The sequence below is a fragment of the Lepidochelys kempii genome, chromosome 19 (assembly GCF_965140265.1).
Source record: "Lepidochelys kempii isolate rLepKem1 chromosome 19, rLepKem1.hap2, whole genome shotgun sequence".
Lineage (NCBI taxonomy): Eukaryota > Metazoa > Chordata > Testudines > Cheloniidae > Lepidochelys > Lepidochelys kempii.
The window spans coordinates 3,856,343-3,878,831 of record NC_133274.1 but is presented as its reverse complement, the minus strand read 5'-3'; the positions used below and the strand labels follow the sequence as shown (position 1 = coordinate 3,878,831).

At 41.5% G+C, this 22,489-nt stretch overlaps 1 protein-coding gene and 1 long non-coding RNA gene across 9 annotated transcripts in view; both read left to right on the top strand.

Annotated features, from left to right (window-relative positions):
* Nucleotides 1-2,497: 2,497 nt before the first annotated feature.
* On the top strand, nt 2,498-8,839 carry LOC140900355 (uncharacterized). Of its 2 annotated transcripts, XR_012155610.1 has the most exons (4): nt 2,498-2,606; nt 4,471-4,722; nt 4,830-4,952; nt 6,397-8,839. It is a non-coding gene; the product is annotated as an uncharacterized lncRNA (long non-coding RNA). The 2 variants fall into 2 exon arrangements; XR_012155609.1 differs by lacking the exon at nt 4,471-4,722.
* A 2,052-nt stretch (nt 8,840-10,891) lies between these two features.
* LOC140900495 (zinc finger MYM-type protein 4) overlaps nt 10,892-22,489 on the top strand; it is a 55,774-nt gene continuing 44,176 nt past the window's right edge. For 3 of the 7 annotated variants that reach the window (XM_073317852.1, XM_073317860.1, XM_073317861.1), the window contains exon 1: nt 10,893-11,193. In XM_073317852.1, the coding sequence (XP_073173953.1) occupies nt 11,152-11,193 (42 nt within the window). In that variant the 5' untranslated portion in view covers nt 10,893-11,151. Of the gene's footprint in view, nt 11,194-11,590; nt 11,720-14,547; nt 14,846-18,429; nt 19,846-22,489 lie in introns of those variants that run through there. The other 4 variants (XM_073317858.1, XM_073317859.1, XM_073317856.1 and 1 more) reach the window with 4 other exon arrangements.

The window sequence follows — 22,489 nt, the reverse complement described above, 5'->3', positions numbered from 1 at the left end:
CCTCTGAAGGATGGGAATTGGGAATGGCTGCAGGGAAAGAAAAGCAGAGTGAACAAAACAGGAGATTCACAAAGGCGGAAAAGAGTGAGAAACAGTGAAAGGAAGGGAAATGAAGGGCAGAAATAGCAGTGGCTTAAAGAGGAGCCTACTTTCTCACTCAGACCTGACGTACACATTAAAGTTTTCATGGCATAGCCGTGTTGCTTAGGAGTGTGAAAAAATCATATCCTAATGTAGACACAGTTACCCTGGCAAAAAAGTCCTTTTGCTGGTATAGTTTATTTTGTTCGGGGAACTAGTATAAACTATACCGACAAAAGCTGTGTCTCCACTAGGAGCATTTGCTAACCCCTACTAGTGCAGACAAGGTCTGAGTGTGACAACAATATACTGAATAATAAATAATAAAAGTTGACTTTTAAAGAAGTGAGTTTTTTACCCATGAAAGCTTATGCCCAAATAAATCTGTTAGTCTTTAAGGTGACACTGGACTCCTCGTTGTTTTTGTAGATATAGACTAACACGGCTACCCCTCTGATACTTAATAAAAGTTGAGTTACTGCATGAAGGTTGTGGTCTCTTCTTGTTCTCTATTCAGACCTCCCTCTGACATCAGTGGGAGACCTGCTGTGTATTGAGAGGATATGAAGTCCTCAATATAAATCCTGGCCCATGGACCATAATTAAATATGGAATCTGGCCCTCTCCACCAAACGACTTTGACATCCCTGCCCCAGAGTCTTCCAAGGTAGATGAGACCTGAATTTCTAATGTAAAATATAAGCTGCAAATCAGTGGAGGAATGAGTGAGTCATGGGATGATTTGCAAAAAGAAAAGGAGTACTTGTGTATCAGTTTATTAGTTTTTATCAGTTTATCAGTTTATTAGTGATAAACACCCATTTTTTCATGGTTTGTGTGTATAAAAACATCTTCTGTATTTTCCACAGTATGCATCCGATGAAGTGAGCTGTAGCTCACAAAAGCTTATGCTCAAATAAATTGGTTAATCTCTAAAGTGCCACAAGTACTCCTTTTCTTTTTGCAAATACAGACTAACACGGCTGTTACTCTGAAACATGGGATGATTTGTTGTCCATTTGTGGGGGTGTGGACCAATAAAGGTTAACACAAGAACATAAGAATGGCCACACTGGGTCAGATCAATGGTTCATCTAGCCCAGTATCCTGTCTTCCAACAGTGGCTGCTGCCAGATGTTTTAGAAGGAATGGACAGAACAGGGCAATCACTGAGTGATCCATCCCTGTTATCCAGTCCCAGCTTCTGGCAGTCAGAGGCTTAGGGACATCTGAGCATGTGGTTGTGTCCCTGACCATCTTGGCTAATAGCTATTGATGGACTATGCTCCATGAACTTATCTAATTCTTTTTTGAACCCAGTTATAATTTTGGCCTTCACAACATCCACTGGCGATTAGTTCCACAGGCTGACGGTGCATTGTATGCAGAAGTACTTCCTTTAGCTTGTTTTAAACCTGCTGTCTATTCATTTAATTGGGTGACTCCTGGTTCATGTGTTATGTAGAGGGCTAAATAACATTCCCTTATTCATTTTCTTCACACCATTCATGATTTTATAGACCTGCATAACAATTAGCCTGGACTAGCTTCAGGTGTTTTAAACATGGATTTAGGTGCCTAACTATAGACACCCAAATTTACATATTTTGGCCACTGTCAACTAAAATTTTTATTATGTAAACAAACAAGTTCATTTTTTAAACTTACTGACAGTGTGATTTTTTAAAAACCCAGTGTACTTCTCACTGTTTATATTCTCCTTGTTTAGTTTTTGCATTTTTCTCTGGCTGGACAATGAAAATCATTGAAATCAATTTCCCTAATTTGTACTTACAGTCAGTTTCACTTTCAGGATCTTAGCACTGCCATATTTGTGTTGCAAACACTAAATGTTGGGATATTTTTAAAAAACAGCTGTTTTCTTTGGAATTAAAAAAAAAACGGTGGAAGGATTCCACAGGTTTTAGGTTTTATAAATGCATGCTTATACTGATTTTAAATTCTGGGCCAAATTCCGGTTGTCGGGTCCATCCATAGAATAATTCATCTGATGATAGACACCTGATCATTCCCACAGCAAAAAAAATATTACAGGATGATTGATGAAAATATGGTTGCTTTTCTTCCCTAGTTATTCACATAAGTCCACTCTCTAGTTCCTGCAGTGTTTTGGGGTAATGTGGCACAAGCAAATCAAATCCATCACAGATCTAGAAGTGAATAGCCCATCCTGGGCCGGCATGCCCGCAGAAAGTCCCTGTCACAAGACCTTATTGACAAAAATGCAGAAGGGCATCTGTTTGTGGAGGGAAAGCTAGAATATTTCCTTTTGAGTTCTGCTTCCTTCTTTCAATCCACCTCCCATCAGACACTTCCCGAGCATCTCTCTAGCAGGGAGACTGAAGCAGCTGCCTTTTTTTGTTTGCTAATCAGGGGAAGGTTGGGGGAAGGGGATGTTATTCAGTGACAAATCCAGCCCTGCAAATCTGGGAGGCGTGCGAGTGGGGAGTTTAAAGGTGAACTGCAAAGAAAAAAATTATGACCCTGCCATCACTCCTATGTTCGTGAGTATATGACTAAGCGCTTGCTGAATGCATTTCTTTTTTAAGCTTGGCTTCTGTCCTTTGCGTCTACTTTGTTTCCATGCTTGTTGTCGCTCCCCTTTGTCTTCAGTGCCTCAGGAGACCTTGATTAGTGTAGGCCCGTGACATCACTAGTGCCATGGAAATGCAAATCAGCATACTGTAATCTGAACTCCTGCTGTCCCCGCAGTCTGCCAGCTTCCTTCTCCCCACCAATGGTGCCCTGTGCTGGGAGGGTTCTGAGACAAAACAATGGTAACTGTGTAAAAGAAAAACAAACCTAGGCTGCTCCCTGCATTTAATTTCCTGCTTTCTCTCCTGGGCAGCCGCGGTACAAAGGTTGTGTCTACACTAGGTTTTTTTCTGAACTATTGCTCTCCATTGCTAACAATGATGCAGCCCCACCTGTGGGATGCAGGGCTCCAGGAGGCCACCAGCATTTTAAGCACCGTGTAATCTAAAACTACTATCTCAGAGCAAATCTAGAGACTGCCAGCACCTTGTCTACACTAGAGCGGCCACTGCAGCTACTCTGGTGGAGCTAGACAGGAGCAAAGGCTACAAGATCCATAGACAGTCTAAACTTCAGCTGCTAGGTCCCACGAGCTTCTGCCTAGGGGGACAGCCCTCATTCAGTCTTAGTTCCCCTTTCCCTGCTGCCATCCTCCTCAGAGCCTGTGAACACTGTCCTCTCCCCACATCCTATCACAGGCAGGAAGGCCCAGCCTCTGCGCATTGCTGTCCCCTCCTCTCAATGATCCGGTCCTGAGACCCCACAGTCCCTTGCTGGTGCCATCCCCGCCTGTGCTTGAAGGGTGAAATGACTGTGAATAGGTGCTTTCCCCTGCCAGGTGTGCCTCCCCAGCAATCCTCTTAGGTCAGGTCTTCACTGGAAATGTTAGTGATATAGTAATATGCATCCGATGAAGTGAGCTGTAGCTCATGAGAGCTTATGCTCAAATAAATCGGTTAGTCTCTAAGGTGCCACAAGTCCTCCTTTTCTTTTTGCGAATACAGACTAACACGGCTGCTACTCTGAAATAGTAATATCAGTTAGGGATATAGTATTTTGGTGACGTTTCTATACCAGCTAAAGTCCTAGTGCAGACACAGTTATACTGGCATAGAAGTGCTTTGGCTGGCATATCTTATTTCGCTTGCTGAACTAGTATAAGCTAGACTGGCAAAAGCACTCTGTGTACAAACTGTGTGTACACTAGGCGGGTTTGCATGTATAGCCAGGTTGGTATAGCTATACCAGCACATCTTTTCTAATGTAGACCTGGTACTTCATTCACCTCCCTCTCACTGGCAGAGCAAACCTTAGCTCCTCCCCACGCTCCCAACCCTCTCCTCCAGGTTCATTTGCAGACCCAATAATAGTTACAGATTTTTCCCTAACATTCACCCACTCCCTCCACCTGCTGCTATGCTGGAAGGAGAGGGGGGGCCAGGAATGCCAATCCCACAACCCATCGTGTTGCCTGAAAGGAGACAAAACAGTCCCAGGCTAACCCCCACATTTCCTACCCCAAGAGTTCCCTGCTGGTCTGTGGAGTGATGGTGGTTATTGAAACAATTGGACACTATGGCATGAATGGATCGAGTGGCTGCTGGCTGGTAGTGGGAGGAGTAAAGGTAGGGGAAATGCAGTGCTGTGAATAAAAAGAAGGCCTTGCGCAGGGTGGCAGGCTTGAGGAGAAGGAAAGAGATTGCACAGCTGAGCTGTCCTGTGAGTTGGTTCGGAAAGCAAACCAAATACCCGGTCAGGATGGTGTATTGTGTGTTTTCCTTTTGTACTAATGGGCAGAGTAGTGGCAAATTCTTTTACCACTTCCCTTCCAAGGGGAAAATGAGAGCAGCATGGACTGAGGTTCGCAGAAGGGAAATGAGCTGGAAGCCAAGTAAAAATAGCATGCTCTGTGAAGATCCCTTTGATGAATGTGATTTCTCAACGATGGCGGACATGGCATGATGCTGTGGATACAAAAGAAACCCTCTGAAGAAGGAAGCTGTCCCCAGACTGAGAATACGAGCAACTGCAGGGCTGGCAGCAGGGAGTAGAAGTCTGAGCTCCAATAGAAAGCATTTTTGTGTGGTAAGGGTGTATGTTCAGCGTGACAAGCCACATGGCAAAAATGGTTTAGGAATTATTTGTATTGCAGGCAAGACTCCAATGTAACATTTCTATATTGCATTTCCCAGTCATCCACGAATGCAGAGGTGGATCCAGCGCGTGCTGATGAGAATGCTAGTCCAGGTGTTTCCGAACTTTCTGGGGCAGATGTCAGGAATGTAAAGAGCACTGCAGTGCGAGGACAAGCAACAGTGAGTACAGCTGAGGAGGTATCTCTTTAAAGGGGATTCTCTCACACTTCGAGGTTTCCATAAAAGGGAAAATCAAAGTCACTATTTTTGCTATTAAAAACTATAGGGAAAAAAATGGGTTTGATATAAATAAGCAAAATGAAGCTGAACCCTCCCTATTAACACTGAACCTAAGAGACCGAACTCAAACATCCTTTCCAGATCACTCCAACAGGAGGTCACTAAAGGAAGGTCTTTGCTGAGCAACTTTTCTGTCTAATGTAATTTGTCTAGGTTTGTGTATCAGGCTCATCACCATCATATCGGAGTGCCTCTGTATTATATAAACTTGTGGGACAGGAGCTCTCTCAGCCACAGATTTCTCACTGGAACTGAGTGAATAATTGAGTTTTGGGTTTGGTGGCTGAACCAAAACTCTGGAAGAAAAAAAAAAGTGTTTCGACCTGAAATGAAGTTTTTTGTTTTATTGCTTACATTTCAAGGTTTTTTTTACACTTTGAATGTTGTTGTTTTTTTTTTTAAATATAGCTAAATTTAGAAAGGAAACATTGTTTCAGACAAAAAGTGAAAACGTTTCCTTGTGAAAATGTCAAAACAAACTATTTAGACTTTTAAAAAAAATTCAATTTTTTATTCAACCAAAACTATTCACCAAATTCATTCATCGTTTAATTGGCCCCAAAGCTGCATTTTTCAGTGTATAGACTATTTGACCAAAATTTTTCTCCCAGACCTATTTCTCATCCCTCGAAAATTGACCTGCTTGTTTGCTAATACAGCAGTAAATGTTTTATTCTATAGAGACGTACAGTTCTGTTAACTCCAAACTTCCATTTTTTGAAATCGCAGCTGTTCATATATTGTCCTATTAAGGTCCCAATGTTTCAAAACTGAGCTCCCAAAGTGTACACAGTGTGCTCCAGAGCCATGCTAGCCATGATTCTTCCAGGTAATCCCACAAAATAAAGCGAAGATGCTCACAGAATCTGCCTCTAAATTTGGAAGAAAACATTATTATTGTTATTTATTTGTATTGGATCAGGACAATTTAACACTTTTAAATGGTCCAAGTATTTGCAGCTGCAATTCTTTGAATCAAATTGAGTTAAAATAGAGGAAGGAGTGCATAGATAAGAATGTGCAATGCCGAGGGGTTTATTTGGATGATCCACACTCAGCTATTCATGTCTGCGGGTATGTGGAATGATCATGCATTCAATTCATTGAACTGCAGCCTGCACATGATTGGAATTTCACAATCACTTTTTTTAGAAATGTCAATAATTTAAAGACAAATGCTCTTAAACAGAGGTGTGCCATAGGCTATGGTTTGGGGTTTTTTTCCTGAAAATTAAAACCAATTATAAATCAGTATACAACTGAGCCCTCACATCTGTCTACCTGTCTAATCTACCTGTCTGTCTATGTTTTTTTTTCTCTATAGTGTCCATCACCACGTAATCTAAGTCCTGAAGTGGAGTGTTTATTTTCACACAGAAAAGTCATAGTTAAGTGGAGTTTCGCTATAACAGGAGAGAGCCTACCTGGTTATTGCTCCCACTTCCTCAGCCCAGGAACAGTGGCAAGGGCTTTCTTCACCCCTTGCATTTTCAGGGGGCATTATCAGTTTTGTGTGTTGTTGCTACCAGTGGGAAGCAGCTGTGGCAAGAGTAATCCAGTTCCTTTTCATTCCAGCCTAAAAACAGATGCACCAAGAGTGGGAGTCAGTGGATGCCATATTAGCCTTTTGCCATGGGATATTGTCTACTTCTCTTAACCCTCCTCTATCACCTAGGCCTGATCCAAATCCTATTTAACTTCCACAGGGTATGTCTACATAGCACACTAAGTCCAGGCTCTGATTCAGATTTGAGCCTAAGCTCCCATTCCATTCACACACAAAATCAGTCTAACTCGGGTCAGCAAGCATATAGGACCCGGGTTCTAGGATTCTCCTATTGTGTTGGGACAGAGCTTGAATCTCTCTGTGACTCAAGTCCAAGCCCTGTCATTTTGCAGTGTGGATACAGCTCAAGCCACAGACCTGAGTCACAAGGTCAGCCTACTTCAGTATGCATAGCATTACCATGGCTAAGAGACTCATATTCAGCAATTGTAAACCCAGATTTACAATGGAGTGTGGATGCTCAGGTCAGTGGTGCTGGAACAATTTTTATAGTGGGGGTGCTGAGAGCCAATGAACCAAACTGTAAACCCTGTATATAATCGAAACCTCTTAAAGCCAGCACCCCTAGTTCCAGCACCTATGGTTCACGTGTGGGCTTGGAAACACACTCTACAAGCACAGGTCTTATAGACCTGGGCTTACAATGCAATATGGACATACGCATAGATTCCCGTGTGCTGATCAGGCCCCTAGAGCAGGGGAGTGGACAGGTGGTAGTCTCTTTGGAATGCATCTATCTGGTATGTGGGAAATGCTGTACGCCAGGGGACTTAGCAGAGTGGCATCTGAGCACACTGGAGTGAAAAATTACTATTAATGGAGTGACGCTTCATTATAAGAAGATTGAAAGACCACAGAAATGTACTGATGTAATTTAGGACTTTCACTCTACTCCACTGGTAACAATCTTACCTATATGCTGCTGCACACGGTTAACTTAAGATGTGATTTTAAATGGATTTAATTAAACCAGTGCCCAAGGCTGTGTGGAAACCCTTATGTCAGTTGAAACGGCTTATTTCAGTTTATCTTAAATCAATTAGGAACAAGTCTAAGCTACATGAATCTAAGTCATTCTTAAACCAAAATAAGAGTGTCCACATGCGGGTTGGCACTGGGTTAATTAACCCAGTGCAAATCTTTGTGTAAGTAAAGCTAGAGTTTTACTATAGCTGAGCAGCGTGTCCTGCAGTATTTTTGGAAGAACAGAGTTATACACAATCTCATATACAAATTTTAATACAAACATGGTTAATGTTAGGTGCAAGATTAAGCCAAGTTGTGGCAACTTTGAAAATTTGTCCCATCAGTTTGCCTACTCCATTCTTAAGAGGGGCTAATGCAAGACTGGACTTTAGAATCTATGCTCCAAGGCTCTGCCTGATCTAGTTTTAAATGTCTCAAGTGACACGATTTTCCCCACTTCCAGTGGGAGATTATTCCACAAAATAATAAACCTCACTATCAGTAACACCGTACCAATACAAGAAAATCCTTTATCAGGCACACTTGTTAACAGCACATTGTCTTGTAACATTCAATTTGAATGACAGGGCCTATTGCTAACAAAAAATATTACTCAGTGTTCTGTGTGCATTTTCAGTATAGTGTCAGATCTGGGGGCTTATGCTGACATTTCCTCAGCTCCTCAGTTTACTTCTTTGATGAGAAAAACATAAGAAGAAAAAGCTTATTGTTCCTGTCGTTGTGCGCTGAACAACTCATAAAAAGTGTCACAGTACTCTACAGCATTGTTCCAGACACGACAGTGCGCAACATCAGTTTTGCAAACACTTGTGATTTCATTGAGCATCTGGGGATATTTCTTAAAGCCCCAGCTCCTCGAGTCATGTGATTACATAAAAATCTCAGCTTTCATTTCAAGCTCTAGCCCTAATGATTGTGTAGCAAAGTTTGAAGATGTGATCCCTATGCAACTTACAGGCTCAGCAACCAAAAGTCAAAGAAAAAGAACTTCACTTTTTTTTTAAATAATAATTTTTAAGACAACTTCATCGTATTCTAGGATTTGACAATATTGTTACTCCATTGTTTTGGGCCACTAATAAATATTTATACTTTGCACTTCCATCCATCCAAGAATATTAAGAGAACTTTATAAATATTAATTAAGTCTCACAACAAATTTATTGTTTATATTATATAGCACTTTTCATTGTGAAGGATTCCAAAGTACTTTAAGCTGTAACGAACTGATATATAAACTATTAAATAGTTAATTCATTTAAGGATGAAAAGTAAAGTATAATTAATAATTTATTAATAATTTATTAGGATACCGTTTATGCAGGGATCATTTCAACCATCACTGAAATGCAGCTATCTATGGCAAAGAATATGGCTATTGTTTAACAGCTGTTCAACAACAGTGCACATCAGATTAGGATAGGAAATGAATACTCTATTTAGTAAAAAAAATTAATTAACAATTAGATTATTTAACTAGTAAACAACTGGGATTATGTTGTTCATATTTATTATCCTTGGGTGCTGACAATATGTTTGACACTATACGAGGTAAAAGCTGATGACAGTCTCTAGCATGAAGGATTTACAGTCTTCATGTATTTTTGAAAGGCATATGCCCTGTTACTGGTGGGAGGTATCAAGGTGATGAACATCATTACAAAGCTTTAAAGATTTAAACCCTGCAAAGATTTAGATCCTGCAAAGATTTACATACAAGCTAAAGTTTAACTTAAAATCAGTGGGACTATTCATGTACTTAAAAATAAAAGGAGTACTTGTGGCACCTTAGAGACTAACCAATTTATTTGAGCATGAGTCTCTAAGGTGCCACAAGTACTCCTTTTCTTTTTGCAAAGACAGACTAACACGGCTGTTACTCTGAAACCTGTACTTAAAAATGAGACCTCTTGTGTGCGTAAAGTTAAACATGTGCAAATCTTTGCAGGATTGGGGGATTAGTTTCTGTAGAAACAGATCTTTGCTGAACCTATGACCAACAGAAATCTTTCTGCAAAATTGGGAAAGCTCCAATGAAAACAAATAAATTATCCTCCACATATTTGCAATCCAGGTATTGCACTGACAAAAAGTGAAATTAACTAGAAACTTACTATGGTATTATTATTAGTGAATGACATAGACCTGGACACTATAAACAAAAGCAAAACTGACTAATCTAGTTTCACTGGCCAGTCCAAGTGAAGGGCAAACAATAAATAGCTCATCAGGGTAGGGACTCTGTCTATTTTTGTCTCTAAAACAATGGGGTGCTGATCCCAGGATGGGAGAGATGCACCTCGGGGCTCTGTCATAGTATAAATATTAATAACAAAAATAGATTATCTCAGAGATGAAAGATAAACAACATCCTTTCAGTGCTAATTAACTCAGATGTCATGAGCAACATAGGGGAGGAAATTTGTTTGAAAGACTATATTATTTTTAACTTGCCGGCTTCCTTTAAATAAACAAATACATACTGCCTCCAAGAGTAATGTCATGACACCACGAGGTCACTTCAAGCATGGCTTTGATGGGGGCTTGTGAACAGCTTGGTCACCGGGACAAAGTTGCCTTATCCCATCTGGCAATCCCACAGAGGGTGGGGACCTGCAGCCAGTCTTCACTGAGGCCAGTTGGTCCCAGGTGCTAGAGGGGAGGGCACCATGGCATGAGGTGGGGATGTTGTGGTACGTGATGGAGGCAGGGGCTCTGGTATCATGGCCTAGCTGCCGCGATGTGAGGCCTACGGTGCGGGTGCCGGAGTGTGAAGTGTGAGCGTCACAGGGCGAGGGGGCGCTGTGGCAAGGTTGCCCGGGTGCTGCGGCGTGAGGCGGGGAGTGCGAAATGGGCGGCGGGCGTGCCAGAGGGCGAGGGGGGGTAGTGGGGCACCCGGGCGTGGGGCGCGAGGGTGGGGTACGGGAGCATGGGGGAGGCCACTGGGGCACTGTGCTGAGGCTGCAGGGGACGCCTTGGCACGAGGTGCCACGGTCCCCCTGCAGACAGGCCACAAGTGCTGCCTGGTGGAGTGCAACCCCTAACAAACCCCTCCCCCTCCCTTCAGAGCACAGAGCCCCTGGGTCTCCACTGAGGCTGCAGGCTCTGGTCCCCGCCCCCCCCAGCTCAGCCTAGAAATGGGCGCGGTGCCCTTTAAGAGGGAGCCAACCTGGACCTGAAGGAGCAAGGGGGGGGCAAGCGCGCATGCGCGGGGAGGGGGGGCGGGGGAAGCTGAGCCTCAGCGCATGCGCCTTGCGCATGCGCACTCGGCCACCCCCCCCGTGCTGGGGCTTGTCGTTGCAGCTTTAAGAGGTTGGCGGCTTGGAGGGTCCGACCAGCCTCCCCCCCTTCCGCCCCCCCGAGGGAGCGGCCTAGACCCCCCCCCTTCCCGGGGAGCCCGGTCGGAGCCCCCTCCCCCGCAGCAGGGCTCGGGGCCGACCCCCACCGCTCCGTGTCACCTCCTCCTCCGGGGGGGCGAGCGGCAGAGACCCCCCCCCCGGGGTGTGAGGGCTGCGGGGGCCCAACATGGCGGAGGCAAAGGAGGAGGGACCCAGAGCTCGTGCCAGGGTGAGCGGAGGGGGGGGCCCGGGGGGAGGGAGGCTGGGGAGGTCAAAGGGGAAGGGTCAGGGGCGGGTCAGGGGGAGGGGGCCTGTGGGAGGCGCCGGCCCGCCGAGGAGGGGGCCGCGCTCGCAGGCAGAGGGGCAGGGAGTGGGGCAGCCCGGGGGGGGGGGTATCCGGAGTGTGCTGAGCTGGTGGGAGGGACGCGCGCCCGCTCCCCTTTGTCCCTGTTAAAGGCATGGGGCAGCCCGTCTCCGCTGTTGGGGGGGCGCTGATCGGGACCTGGCCCGTGGAGGGAGGGGGAGCAGAAGCCACCTTTTAAAGTGGTCTTGAAAAGATGGCTGTCTGGAAACGATCCTTCTTTCTCTCCTCCCCCCCCCCCCCCCCCCAACCTCCCCTGCCAAAGCCTCGGCAGTCTGTGGCAGGAGGTCCTGACCGGGCTGGGGGCGAGATGCCACCATAAAGCCGGCTGGCGATGCCATGACCCAACAAGCGAAGTCCCCACTAATTGAGGGCATGGAATCCCGTAGCTAAGGTGCATTTCAAATGTTGGAAATTTTCTCGGTTTCCCTAAAATTTTCCAGTGCCAATCAGTTGAGCGATATGACCGCTGTAAAATTTTGTAAGGGAGTGTCAGTTGGTCCTCCGGGTGTCATCATTCGAACAACACAATTCAAGTTCATTAGGTTTCATCATTGGGATTTAATTGTCTGGCTTTCCCTTGTTTAAGCACACGCTAGTTGTTTTTAAAAAGTTATGTTCATTGTCCATGCCAAACCAAAGTGAGTTCTCAGCATGGCAGGCTCATCCAGTTCTTAGCTACTCGGACTGCAGCTACTATATGAGTCCTTCAGTTTCACAGTTAAGTCTGCATGAATATTAGGCATGTTATTTTACCACAGTGATAAGGGACCTCAGTCATAGATTTCTTATTCCCTGTGTTTAGTTGCCTGAAGCATAGCTTATAAAAATAAGTTTTAAAGCATTTTTCTAAATAAATGTGCAGCAAGTCAGTGGCTCTTTTCTGCACTTGTATAACTCCAGTTGAAAACTGTCAGTAATAAGTGAATCAATACTAACCTGGATTTGAGCTTCTGATTTAGAAAAGAAAGTTTGTATCCCATTACCATTCTTCTGAGCTGTCCCATTTCCATTGTCTGAAAGATGCTGTTTATGATGAAGTCCTTTCAAATTCTGGACCTTAGAGACAATGAGAACAGAAGTACTTGTGGCACCTTAGAGACTAACAAATTTATGTAGTTAGAGACAATGAGTATTCTCTACAAAACTTTTTGTTCGTACGTATAAAAGAAGATTAACTTAATTAATTTGTTTCAAATAACATGAACCTTGTGATTGCTTAGTTGTTAGGTAGCATATGTGAATCTTCTGGATGTAATTGGCAACACTGTCTAAGCAGTTTTATATTGCTCAAGACTACCACAGGGTCATGGAACATCAACATAATGTTGTCTTAGATCCCAATCCTTCAAACACTTATACATTTGTGTAGCTTTATACTCGGGAGCAGTCCCACTCAACTTGGTGCAACTCCCCACAAGTCTAAAGGTGTGTGTCAGTGACCAGGCTCTCAGATATTACCAAGGAGTTGGGAGGGTAAGGGACTTGATGAGAGAAATACATTAGAAAATACAAGGCAAAACTTCATTTCCACTCAATTCAGATGTTAGTAATATAGGTCTTCTGTGAACCTATCTTTCTCTTAGGTACATTATGCAGCGTTTATTGCCAAATGTATTCCATCTTTGAGAGGAGATGTTTGGGATACGCAGTGGTAATGTATTGTGAAAAGAGGAAAACCATGAATTCCTTTCCTTTCTGGATATCCTAATTACCTTTAAACTTTTTGGTAACCTGATAAGTTATAATGCTTGCATATTCAGAAATTGCTCTCATCTGTGTTAAGAACCTCCTCCACGCCCCCCCACCCCTCCCGGCCCCATACCTTTTGCAAGGACTGTCACTCCAGAGTGATAGTTCTGTACATGTTGAAATTGTCATCTTGCTAAATCCATTGGATGCAATCTTGCAACTTGATCCAGGAACATCTGCAAAGAATGAAGGAAAGATGAACTCTTTGCTATTGCAAAAAACAAAAAGCTGGCCTTCTATTTGCTTTTTAATAATATTCTGCAACTTTTAATATTAAAAAATCACTATAAAAGGAGATTAGTGTTCTCCCCAAAACAACACTGATACATTTTATAAGGAATATAAATAAACCTAGTTAAATTATTAGAAAACTACTTTTGTATTTATAAATGCTAAAGGTTTAAGTTGAAGGTTGTCCACTAATATATCTTCTACTAAGGAGTGAAATTCTTTTTTTTTTTTTTCAGTGCCTCAGATGTGCATGTCACTTTCCTCTTAGTTAACTGTAATGTCCCTCTCTTGAACAGATTACAATTTAAACAGGGCATGTATTTATTTAGGTTCTTATTCTGTCATCCTTACTAAAATCAGTGGGAATATTTGTGGAGTAAAGTACTAAGTGTGAGTAAAGTTAGGCAGCCTTGGGGCCATGGAAATTTAAATTAGCACTGATAGACAAGCAGGCATCTTACATCAATAAGGCAGATATCTTCAAACATTTGTTAATTTCAGTATGATTCTTGTGCCATTGAAAATAGAAGGAAATGTTCTCTCATTTGAGAATTGCTATTGCTGAACCTCCTTCAGTGGTACAAAGACATTATAAACAGCCTTTCATCTTGGCAGGGGGTTAGACTCGTGGTCCCTTCTAACCCTATGATTCTCAAAGGCATTTACTGTCACAGTCCATCTCTCAAAGAACATGTTGCTACCATTATCCTTCCACACTTGGCTGCTATATGTGAATGAAATGGGCCTGATTCTCTTATACATGAAGACCACTTTACATTGCCAGAGCAGTGTAAAGGGGTCTTCAAGTGGAAGTAAAATATACTTAAGCACACTTTAAGGCCCTTCACACAACTAGAGCTGTGTAAAGTGGCCTTGCAGTGAGAATCATGTCCAACGTTCTTGAAATGGACCTGTTTCCATCTTCACCTTCTAATAATGTCTAAATAATATTGTAGCTGATTCTGTTTACTGAATTTTCTTGAAGGACTCCTGTCAATAGCCCCCTCTATCCAGATGGCTGCTGTCTGTCCATTTTATAACGAGTTCCTAGCTGCATAGAAACAGAGCTATTGTAGCCCAGTCCTGTTCTTGCTGATAACAGCTGTGCTTTGTAATCATCTCTACCTGTTAAAGTAAGACTTCTCCAGTAGAAGACTTTTCATCAAGCCCTTGTCATTAGGGTGGCAGCTGCTCCTGCTTTCTAGTGTCTTAGCCTATTTTTTGCTTTCCGTTCTATAGTGAAAGCAACATCATGTCTCTACTGGTGAAAAAGGGAGACAGGCAGAGAAGAGCAACAGAAGTGCATTTTTTAATGTCAGATGTCTAAAGGGAACACAAAAAGGATGTGCAAGGATCCATATGGGGAATTTCCTGGAGCAGAAATTGAGCTGTGCCACAGGGAAGATTAAATGGATTATATCAGGAATGCAGTAGGAAGTCTGGCGAGTTGGCCTCTTGTGTGGAACTGGTTCCACCAGCAGGTAGTGTCTGCACTGCTAGCAGCATAGTTCACGCTGAAGCAAAGATCACATGACAGGTGAGTTTGAGAGAGATAGGAGGTCTGCTACCCTGATTTGCTGTTTAGCCATCTCAGGAAAAAGGACACCCATGTAAGCCATAAGAAAGGTTAGGGAATGGTGCTCCCCTTATAATTTAAATGTCATCTAGTTCTCTATTTACCCTTTCCTTGTTCTTAGTGCCATCTGTCTGCAAATGCTACTTTCCAGAAACTGCAAGGGAAACAAAAATAAAAGTAACTAGTTTTTTAAAGACGTCTTATCTGTAGCTTTGGAGTACGAAAATGTTCTTTGTTCAACAAATGCATGCTACTTACTGCCTTTTTTAGACCAGTTGAGAACTGGTAATGTTGTGAATACCATAGCTGCTTTGTATTTTCCATACATTTTTGCTATATATTAGAAAGCAATCTCAAATGTAATATTTGATTATCAGTGCAGAACTATTGCTTTTCTTTGGCTTTTGGCAAAAAATAAATTAGAAAGGTAAAATCACAGTTGGTCACCTATCAAAAATGTTTTTGGTTTTTCTTTTAGTTCCTCCAGAGAGAACTAGCAGTCAGATTGTAGGAATGCTTTGACAATAATATTGTCTCTAACTCAATAATACTGCAATGAAATTGCACATTTAGAAACTTTTAAGTGGCCTTTCAGAAGCATATAAAAATTGGAACACATTTTGAAGTTTCAAAGTGTCTATGTGTAACTCTTAATTTTCATTGAAAAATATATATGATATTCAAATATCATTGTAATTAAAACTTCCTTAACTGTGGTTTCAATTTTATGGAAATCATAGAATTTACCACTTGCTTCAAAAACATAAAATTCTAGCTGTCCAGCAGTTCCTCCCCCCTCCCCCCACCTCCTGTGAAAATCTCTTATTTAGGCCATGATTCATCAGACTGAGATTGGCAAAGTATAAGAACTTTGATAATTTTTCTGATTTGACAAGTGTTGCAGTCGTCTGTGTGTGCCAGTCCACAATGCAAGTGCTGAAATAACCTTTTCACACTATGTTGCACTGCAGGATTTTAAACACAGGAGCATAAGACCAGAGAATTTGGGCTGGATTCTCATTTATAACAGGGCCACTTTACACTACTCTGGCAAAGGAACTGAAAATGAGAGTAAATAATATCTATGCCAACTTTAAGTCTTGTATTGCATGTGGTACACAGAATATTGTGGCAGGCTGAACTCAGCTGAACAAAAAATTTCATAGAGCAGATGTTCCTGTATCTTTTGTTTAATTTTTTTATTGAAATTTATTCTGATTTTTTCAGTAAGTTATATAAGTTCTCCCTTTGATTCTTGAATATTTTCAAAGTTCCAACAAGTTAAAAAGTAAGTGGAAATTCTTTGCTTCTTCATTCTGGTACGTACTGAAATATTTCAGCTCATGATGAAGTATTGTTTAATTGATACTTGCTGTTAACATGAATGTTCATGAAATTTGATGTTGCCCTGTGAAAGTTGCCATGGTTCTTCATGAAAAACGATACTTTTTCCATGACAAAAAAAATGTAGCATTAGCTAGAAAATTGTTTAGGGAAATCACTAGGGTTTTAGTAAAAAACAAACAAAAAATATGTCTTTGGGAAGATTATATAATCAGCTTTTACTTCAGTCTTTAATACATTAATATTCAAAAGACTCTCATCTAAAGCTAAGTTAATAGCAAGTATACAGTGAAATATAGGTGGGAGAAATAATGTAGAAATATTCATCATGTAAATTAAAATAAATCAAGAAATGTTTAGGTACAAACAGTAACAAAAAGTAATTCCTGAAATTAGCATTTGAGACCGATTAAACATATACAGCATTCATAAAATTTCCCCCTTAGAGCTGTATCCATAATTATTCATAAATCACCAAGAGTGGAATCTCCAGTCATGCTCCAGAGACAGCGGAGGCTGGTCCAACTGAACACTGACAGTATAGCACAATGAAGTCTGGGATATGAACCACGAACAGCCTCATTATTCCTCAGGCCAAAGTACAATGCCTCTGTACTAAACACTCAGTAATAATAGAAAAATTAAACCCCAGTCTCTCTCAGTTCAGAATCAAACAATCCTTTTTAGAGCATCATTCAGAAAAAAGTCCCAATCAAACACTACAACAAACATCAGACCTATGCTTTTTCAGTTTAGATGGAAAAGCCAAAACAGAGTTCTACATATAAATTTAATTCTGTAACTAGAAAGCATAAAGTTCATCTACCTGTTTGAATTAAAAATATCTGAAATAATATATACAAATACTCAGGCTATTTATTAAAATTCCACACCAATGTTTATTAGGGCTGTCATGGGATTAAAAAAATTAATAGCGATTAATCGTGCGATTAAAAAATTAATTAATCACACTGTTAAACAACAATAGAATACCATTTATTTTTAAAAAATTTGGATGTTTACTACATTTCAAAATATTCATTTCAATTACAGCACAGAATACAAAGTGTACAATGCTCACTTTATATTTATTTTTGATTACAAATATTTGGACAGTAAAAAACAAAAACATTTTATTGTTCAATTCACCTCATACAAGTACTGTAGTGCAATCTCTTTATCATGAAAGTTGAACTTACAAATGTAGAATTATGTAAAAAAAAACTGCATTCAAAAATAAAACAGTGTAAAATTTTTGAGCCTACAAGTCCACTCAGTCCTACTTCTTGGTTAGCCAATCACTCAGACAAACAAGGTTGGTTACAATTTGCAGGAGATAATGCTGTCTGCTTCTTGTTCACAGTCTCACCTGAAAGTTAGAATAAGTGTTCGCATTGGCACTGTTGTAGCTGGCATTGCAAGATATTTACATTTCAGATGTGCTAAAGATACATATTTCCATTCACGCTTCAACCACCATTCCAGAGGTCATGATTCCATGCTGATGATGGGTTCTGCTTGATGATGATCCAGAGCAGTGCGGACATGTTCATTTTCATCATCTGAGTCAGATGCCACCAGCAGAAGGTTGATTTTCCTTTTTGGTGGTTTGTGTTCTGTAGTTTCCACATCAGTGTTGCTCTTTTAAGACTTCTAAAAGCATGCTCCACACCTCGTCCCTCTCAGATTTTGGACGGTGCTTCCGATTCTTAAACCTTGGGTCGAGTGCTGTAGCTATTTTTAGAAATCTCATATCAGTACCTTCTTTGCGTTTTGTCAAATCTGCTGTGAAAGTGTTATTAAAACGAACATGTGCTGGGTCATCATCCAAGACTGCTATAACATGAAATATATACAGACTGCAGGTAAAACAGAGCTGGAGATATACAGTTCTCCCCCAAGGAGTACAGTCACAAATTTAATTGACACGTTATTTTTTTAACGAGCATCATCAGCATGGAAGCATGTCCTCTGGAATGGTGGCTGAGGCACGGAAGGGCATACGAATGTTTAGCATATCTGGCATGTAAATACCTTGCAATGCCGGCTATAAAAGTGCCATGCGAATGCCTGTTCTTACTTTCAGGTGACATTGTAAATAAGAAGCAGTCAGCAGTATCTCCCGTCAATGTAAACAGACTTGTCTGTCTTAGCGATTGGCAGAATAAGATGTAGGCCTGAGTGGATTTGTAGGCTCTAAAGTTTGACAATGTTTTGTTTTTGAGTGAGCTTGAGATTGAGTTTAGTTTTAGCTTGTTTTCCAAAATATCTGCTCTGTAGACCAGCACCTTCTTATTTTTCTGTAAGGGCACTGGAGCATCATGTGCTTGCATTGTGGTATGAATTTCTATATCTTTTATGTCTCCTAAAATTGCTTCACTCCTGTCGACCATGGAGTGAGTTTTCTGGAAAGTATCACAATGGATGAAGAAGTTCTAGGCTGCTGGTAATAGTCATTTTGAATGCTGTCATAGGAGCCAAATGCTACAGAAGAAACAGTCTAATCTTTACCACTAGGGTCCTCATCTTGGATAGTTGTTTCCAGCATGTTTAATTTATGTTGGCTATTTTTACTGGGGCATCTTGTACAAACTGTCTTGTTTTTGTGCTCCCATTTATTTATGTGGTGCAACAATTCAAAACTGTCCTGTGGAGCATTTGCTGGTGGGTTACTGGGAGTTTTTGGGTCACATAATAATGTTTTTGGAGGTATCCAGATTATGTATAGCAGACATTGGAAACAAGGAGGAGCATCCAGTCTAGCTGCCTCTACTAAGAGCCACAACTATGTAGGAGGAGAAGAGGAAATAGGAGCCAGCCATGGGAACTAGAACCACAAGCTGGACTGGAATTTTAGCCACCAGCTGGAGGGGAATGTCCATGATTATGAGAGTAGGGGAAGGAGAGGATCAGGTGGCAAGGCACCATGTAAAAGAGAGAGGAGGAACAGGCAAAAGAAAGCATCAGCAGGGAAGATGAATTAAAGAGCTAAAGTCAATGTCCTGATTACATTGTTTCAGTAAGGACAAAACACATTGTAGTAGAGGTATCTAAAAACAAATAAAGGCTTTCCTGTCTTCCATGTAAGCAACTGTTGTAGTTGCCACAGGACAGTTTTGGGAAGGGAGGTAAAGACCACAGGTCTGTTATCTGGTCCACCAATCAATCTATTAACATAATGTCGACCACATGGTGAAAAAGTCTGAGAATCCCTGAAGTAATATTTCAGCAACCAGAGGATAGCCCATTCCTGTATTTTCTTAATTTATATGCAAAGCCCTCTTGTAGGTCTCTTATTTGGGGGTGGACTAGAGCCAAAACCAGAAGGAAACAGACTCTGTCTAGAGTTATCACTGTCTTCAAAGACTTATTGTCGTAAGTTTAATAAAACAACCTATGTTCTGTTTCAGAGTAGCAGCCCTGTTAGTCTGTATCCGCAAAAAGAAAAGGAGGACTTGTGGCACCTTAGAGACTAACCAATTTATTTGAGCCTAAGCTTTCGTGAGCTATAGCTCACTTCATCGGATGCATTCAGTGGAAAATACAGTGGGGAGATTTATATACACAGAGAACATGAAACAATGGGTGTTACCATACACACTAACCAGAGTGATCAGGTAAGGTGAGCTATTGCCAGCAGGAAGGCGGGGGGGGGGAGGCGGAAGCCTTTTGTAGTGATAATCAAGGTGGGCCATTTCCAGCAGTTGACAAGAATGTCTGAGGAACAGTGTGGGGGTGGGGGGCGGGAGAGAGGAATAAACATGTGGAAATAGTTTTACTTTGTGTTATGACCCATCCACTCCCAGTCTTTATTCAAGCCTAAGTTAATTGTATCCAGTTTGCAAATTAATTCCAATTCAGCAGTCTCTCGTTGGAGTTTGTTTTTGAAGTTTTTTTGTTGAAGAATTGCCACTTTTAGGTCTTTTTTGCCACTTTTAGGCTGTAATCGAGTGACCAAAGAGATTGAAGTGTTCTCTAACTGGTTTTTGAATGTTATAATTCTTGACGACTGATTTGTGTCCATTTATTCTTTTATGTAGAGACTGTCCAGTTTGGCCAATGTACATGGCAGAGGGGCATTGCTGGCACATGATGGCATATATCACATTGGTAGATGTGCGGGTGAATGAGCCCTGATAGGGTGGCTGATGTGATTAGGCCCTATGATGGTGTCCCCTGAATAGATATGTGGACGCAGTTGGCAACAGGCTTTGTTGCAAGGATAGGTTCCTGGGTTAGTGGTTCTGTTGTGTGGTATGTGGTTGCTGGTGAGTATTTACTTCAGGTTGGGAGGTGTCTGTAAGCAAGGACTGGCCTGTCTCCCAAGATCTGTGAGAGTGATGGGTTGTCCTTCAGGATAGGTTGTAGATCCTTGATGATGCATTGGAGAGGTTTTAGTTGGGGGCTGAAGGTGATGGCTAGTGGCGTTCTGTTATTTTCTTTGTTGGGCCTGTCCTGTAGTAGGTGACTTCTGGGTACTCTTCTGGCTCTGTCAATCTGTTTCTTCACTTCAGCAGGTGGGTATTGTAGTTGTAAGAACGCTTGAAAGAGATCTTGTAGGTGTTTGTCTCTGTCTGAGGGGTTGGAGCAAATGCGGTTTGTATCGTAGAGCTTTGCTGTAGACAATGGATCGTGTGGTGTGGTCTGGATGAAAGCTGGAGGCATGTAGGTAGGCATCGCGGTCAGTAGGTTTCCAGCATAGGGCGGTGTTTATGTGACCATCGCTTATTAGCACCGTAGTATCCAGGAAGTGGATCTCTTGTGTGGACTGGTCCAGGCTGAGGTTGATGGTGGGATGGAAATTGATGTTCTGTTAGTAATATAATTTCTGACAAAACAATTGTTAGTGTGGTTAACTAGTTAACCTCTTGGGAGATACACTGAGTAAAGGAAAGTGTGACTCTTAGATTCTGGTATGCTGGTCGTCTGGCCCCAAACAGTATATTTGTAGTCATCATTGTCAGTTGGCTGTATTAATTTAAACGCATAGTTTTTGTTTTTTTATAACGTGATCAAAACCTCAATCCTGTGAGTTACTGAGTGACCTCCTCAACTCACATTGAGTTAAATGGGAGCAAAGGGCTCTCCAGCACCTTGCAGGATAGAATCTGCTAACTGAGGAAATGTTAACTTTTTAGAAGCTGCGGACAAATTCTTCTAAGCATACACTTTCAGTCTGGAAAATACAAACATTCTAATGGGTTAATAAAATATGTAAAGTGAAACTTAGTTTGGAATATTTCATCTAATGAATATCGCATCAGTAACATTTGCTGCTAAAATGTATAGGTACTGATTTTGATTTCATCCTGGTTTTATACCATTGTAACTCTGACTTCAGTGAAGTTCCTCCTGATTTACACCGGTATAATTCTTCTAAAATTAAACGTGAGTTGCAGATGTGTTTCACCACAATCCATGGATTTGGGGGATGTGTGTATAATGACTTAAATGGCAGGAGGAGGAAGGATGTTCAGCATGTAACTGATGTAACCCCCCCAATTCCTCTCGCCCACTTCCCCCCACCCCCCTTTTTTTTTTGTTTTGTTTAAATGGTTGTAGGTTCCAGGCATCTAGATTGGCAGGCTTCCGCTCCATGTGCACCAGGCTGGTGGTTTTGCAACCAGCACAAAACTGCTGCAAACCACAGCCTTCCTATTGGGGGCCATTGGGCCAGGTAGGAAGGTTTCCCCCCATTATTGCATTTTTTTGGTGAGGATTTTTTTTATGGGAGTAGGAACCCCTTCTGCTTTTATTGGGTACAAACTACGAGTACCAAATAATTTTCAAAAATATGCAATAAAGTGTGTGTATGCATGTGAGGAAACCATTTGCCTGACCTCCTATAGCTTTGTTGCAATCTGCAACTGAGATTTCTGGGTGGGTGGGGGTGATGCCATCAGCATAATGCAGGGTTAGGCTTCATGTATAGTAGGAGCCTAGATGCTTGGGTAAAGATGCTAGCAACTCACTGTTAATCTATTAAGGATATTTTGAGAATTTTTATTTTGGTGCTTAGGTGGCCTATTAACCTTGGATGAAGTATAGCTTTACATTTTATCGTGAATAACAAGGTCAGAAGCAATATGAAACAGAAAAATGTCTTCCTTGGTATTTTTTAACATGTATGTAGAATTGTTAGGAATTGCCTATGCTTAAAAAGAAAAAAATAACTGTAATTAAAGGGACATTATCAAGGTTAGGCTAAAATCTTGATTTTAAAAAAATCTGGGCCCAATCCTATGAGTTGTTGAGTATTTA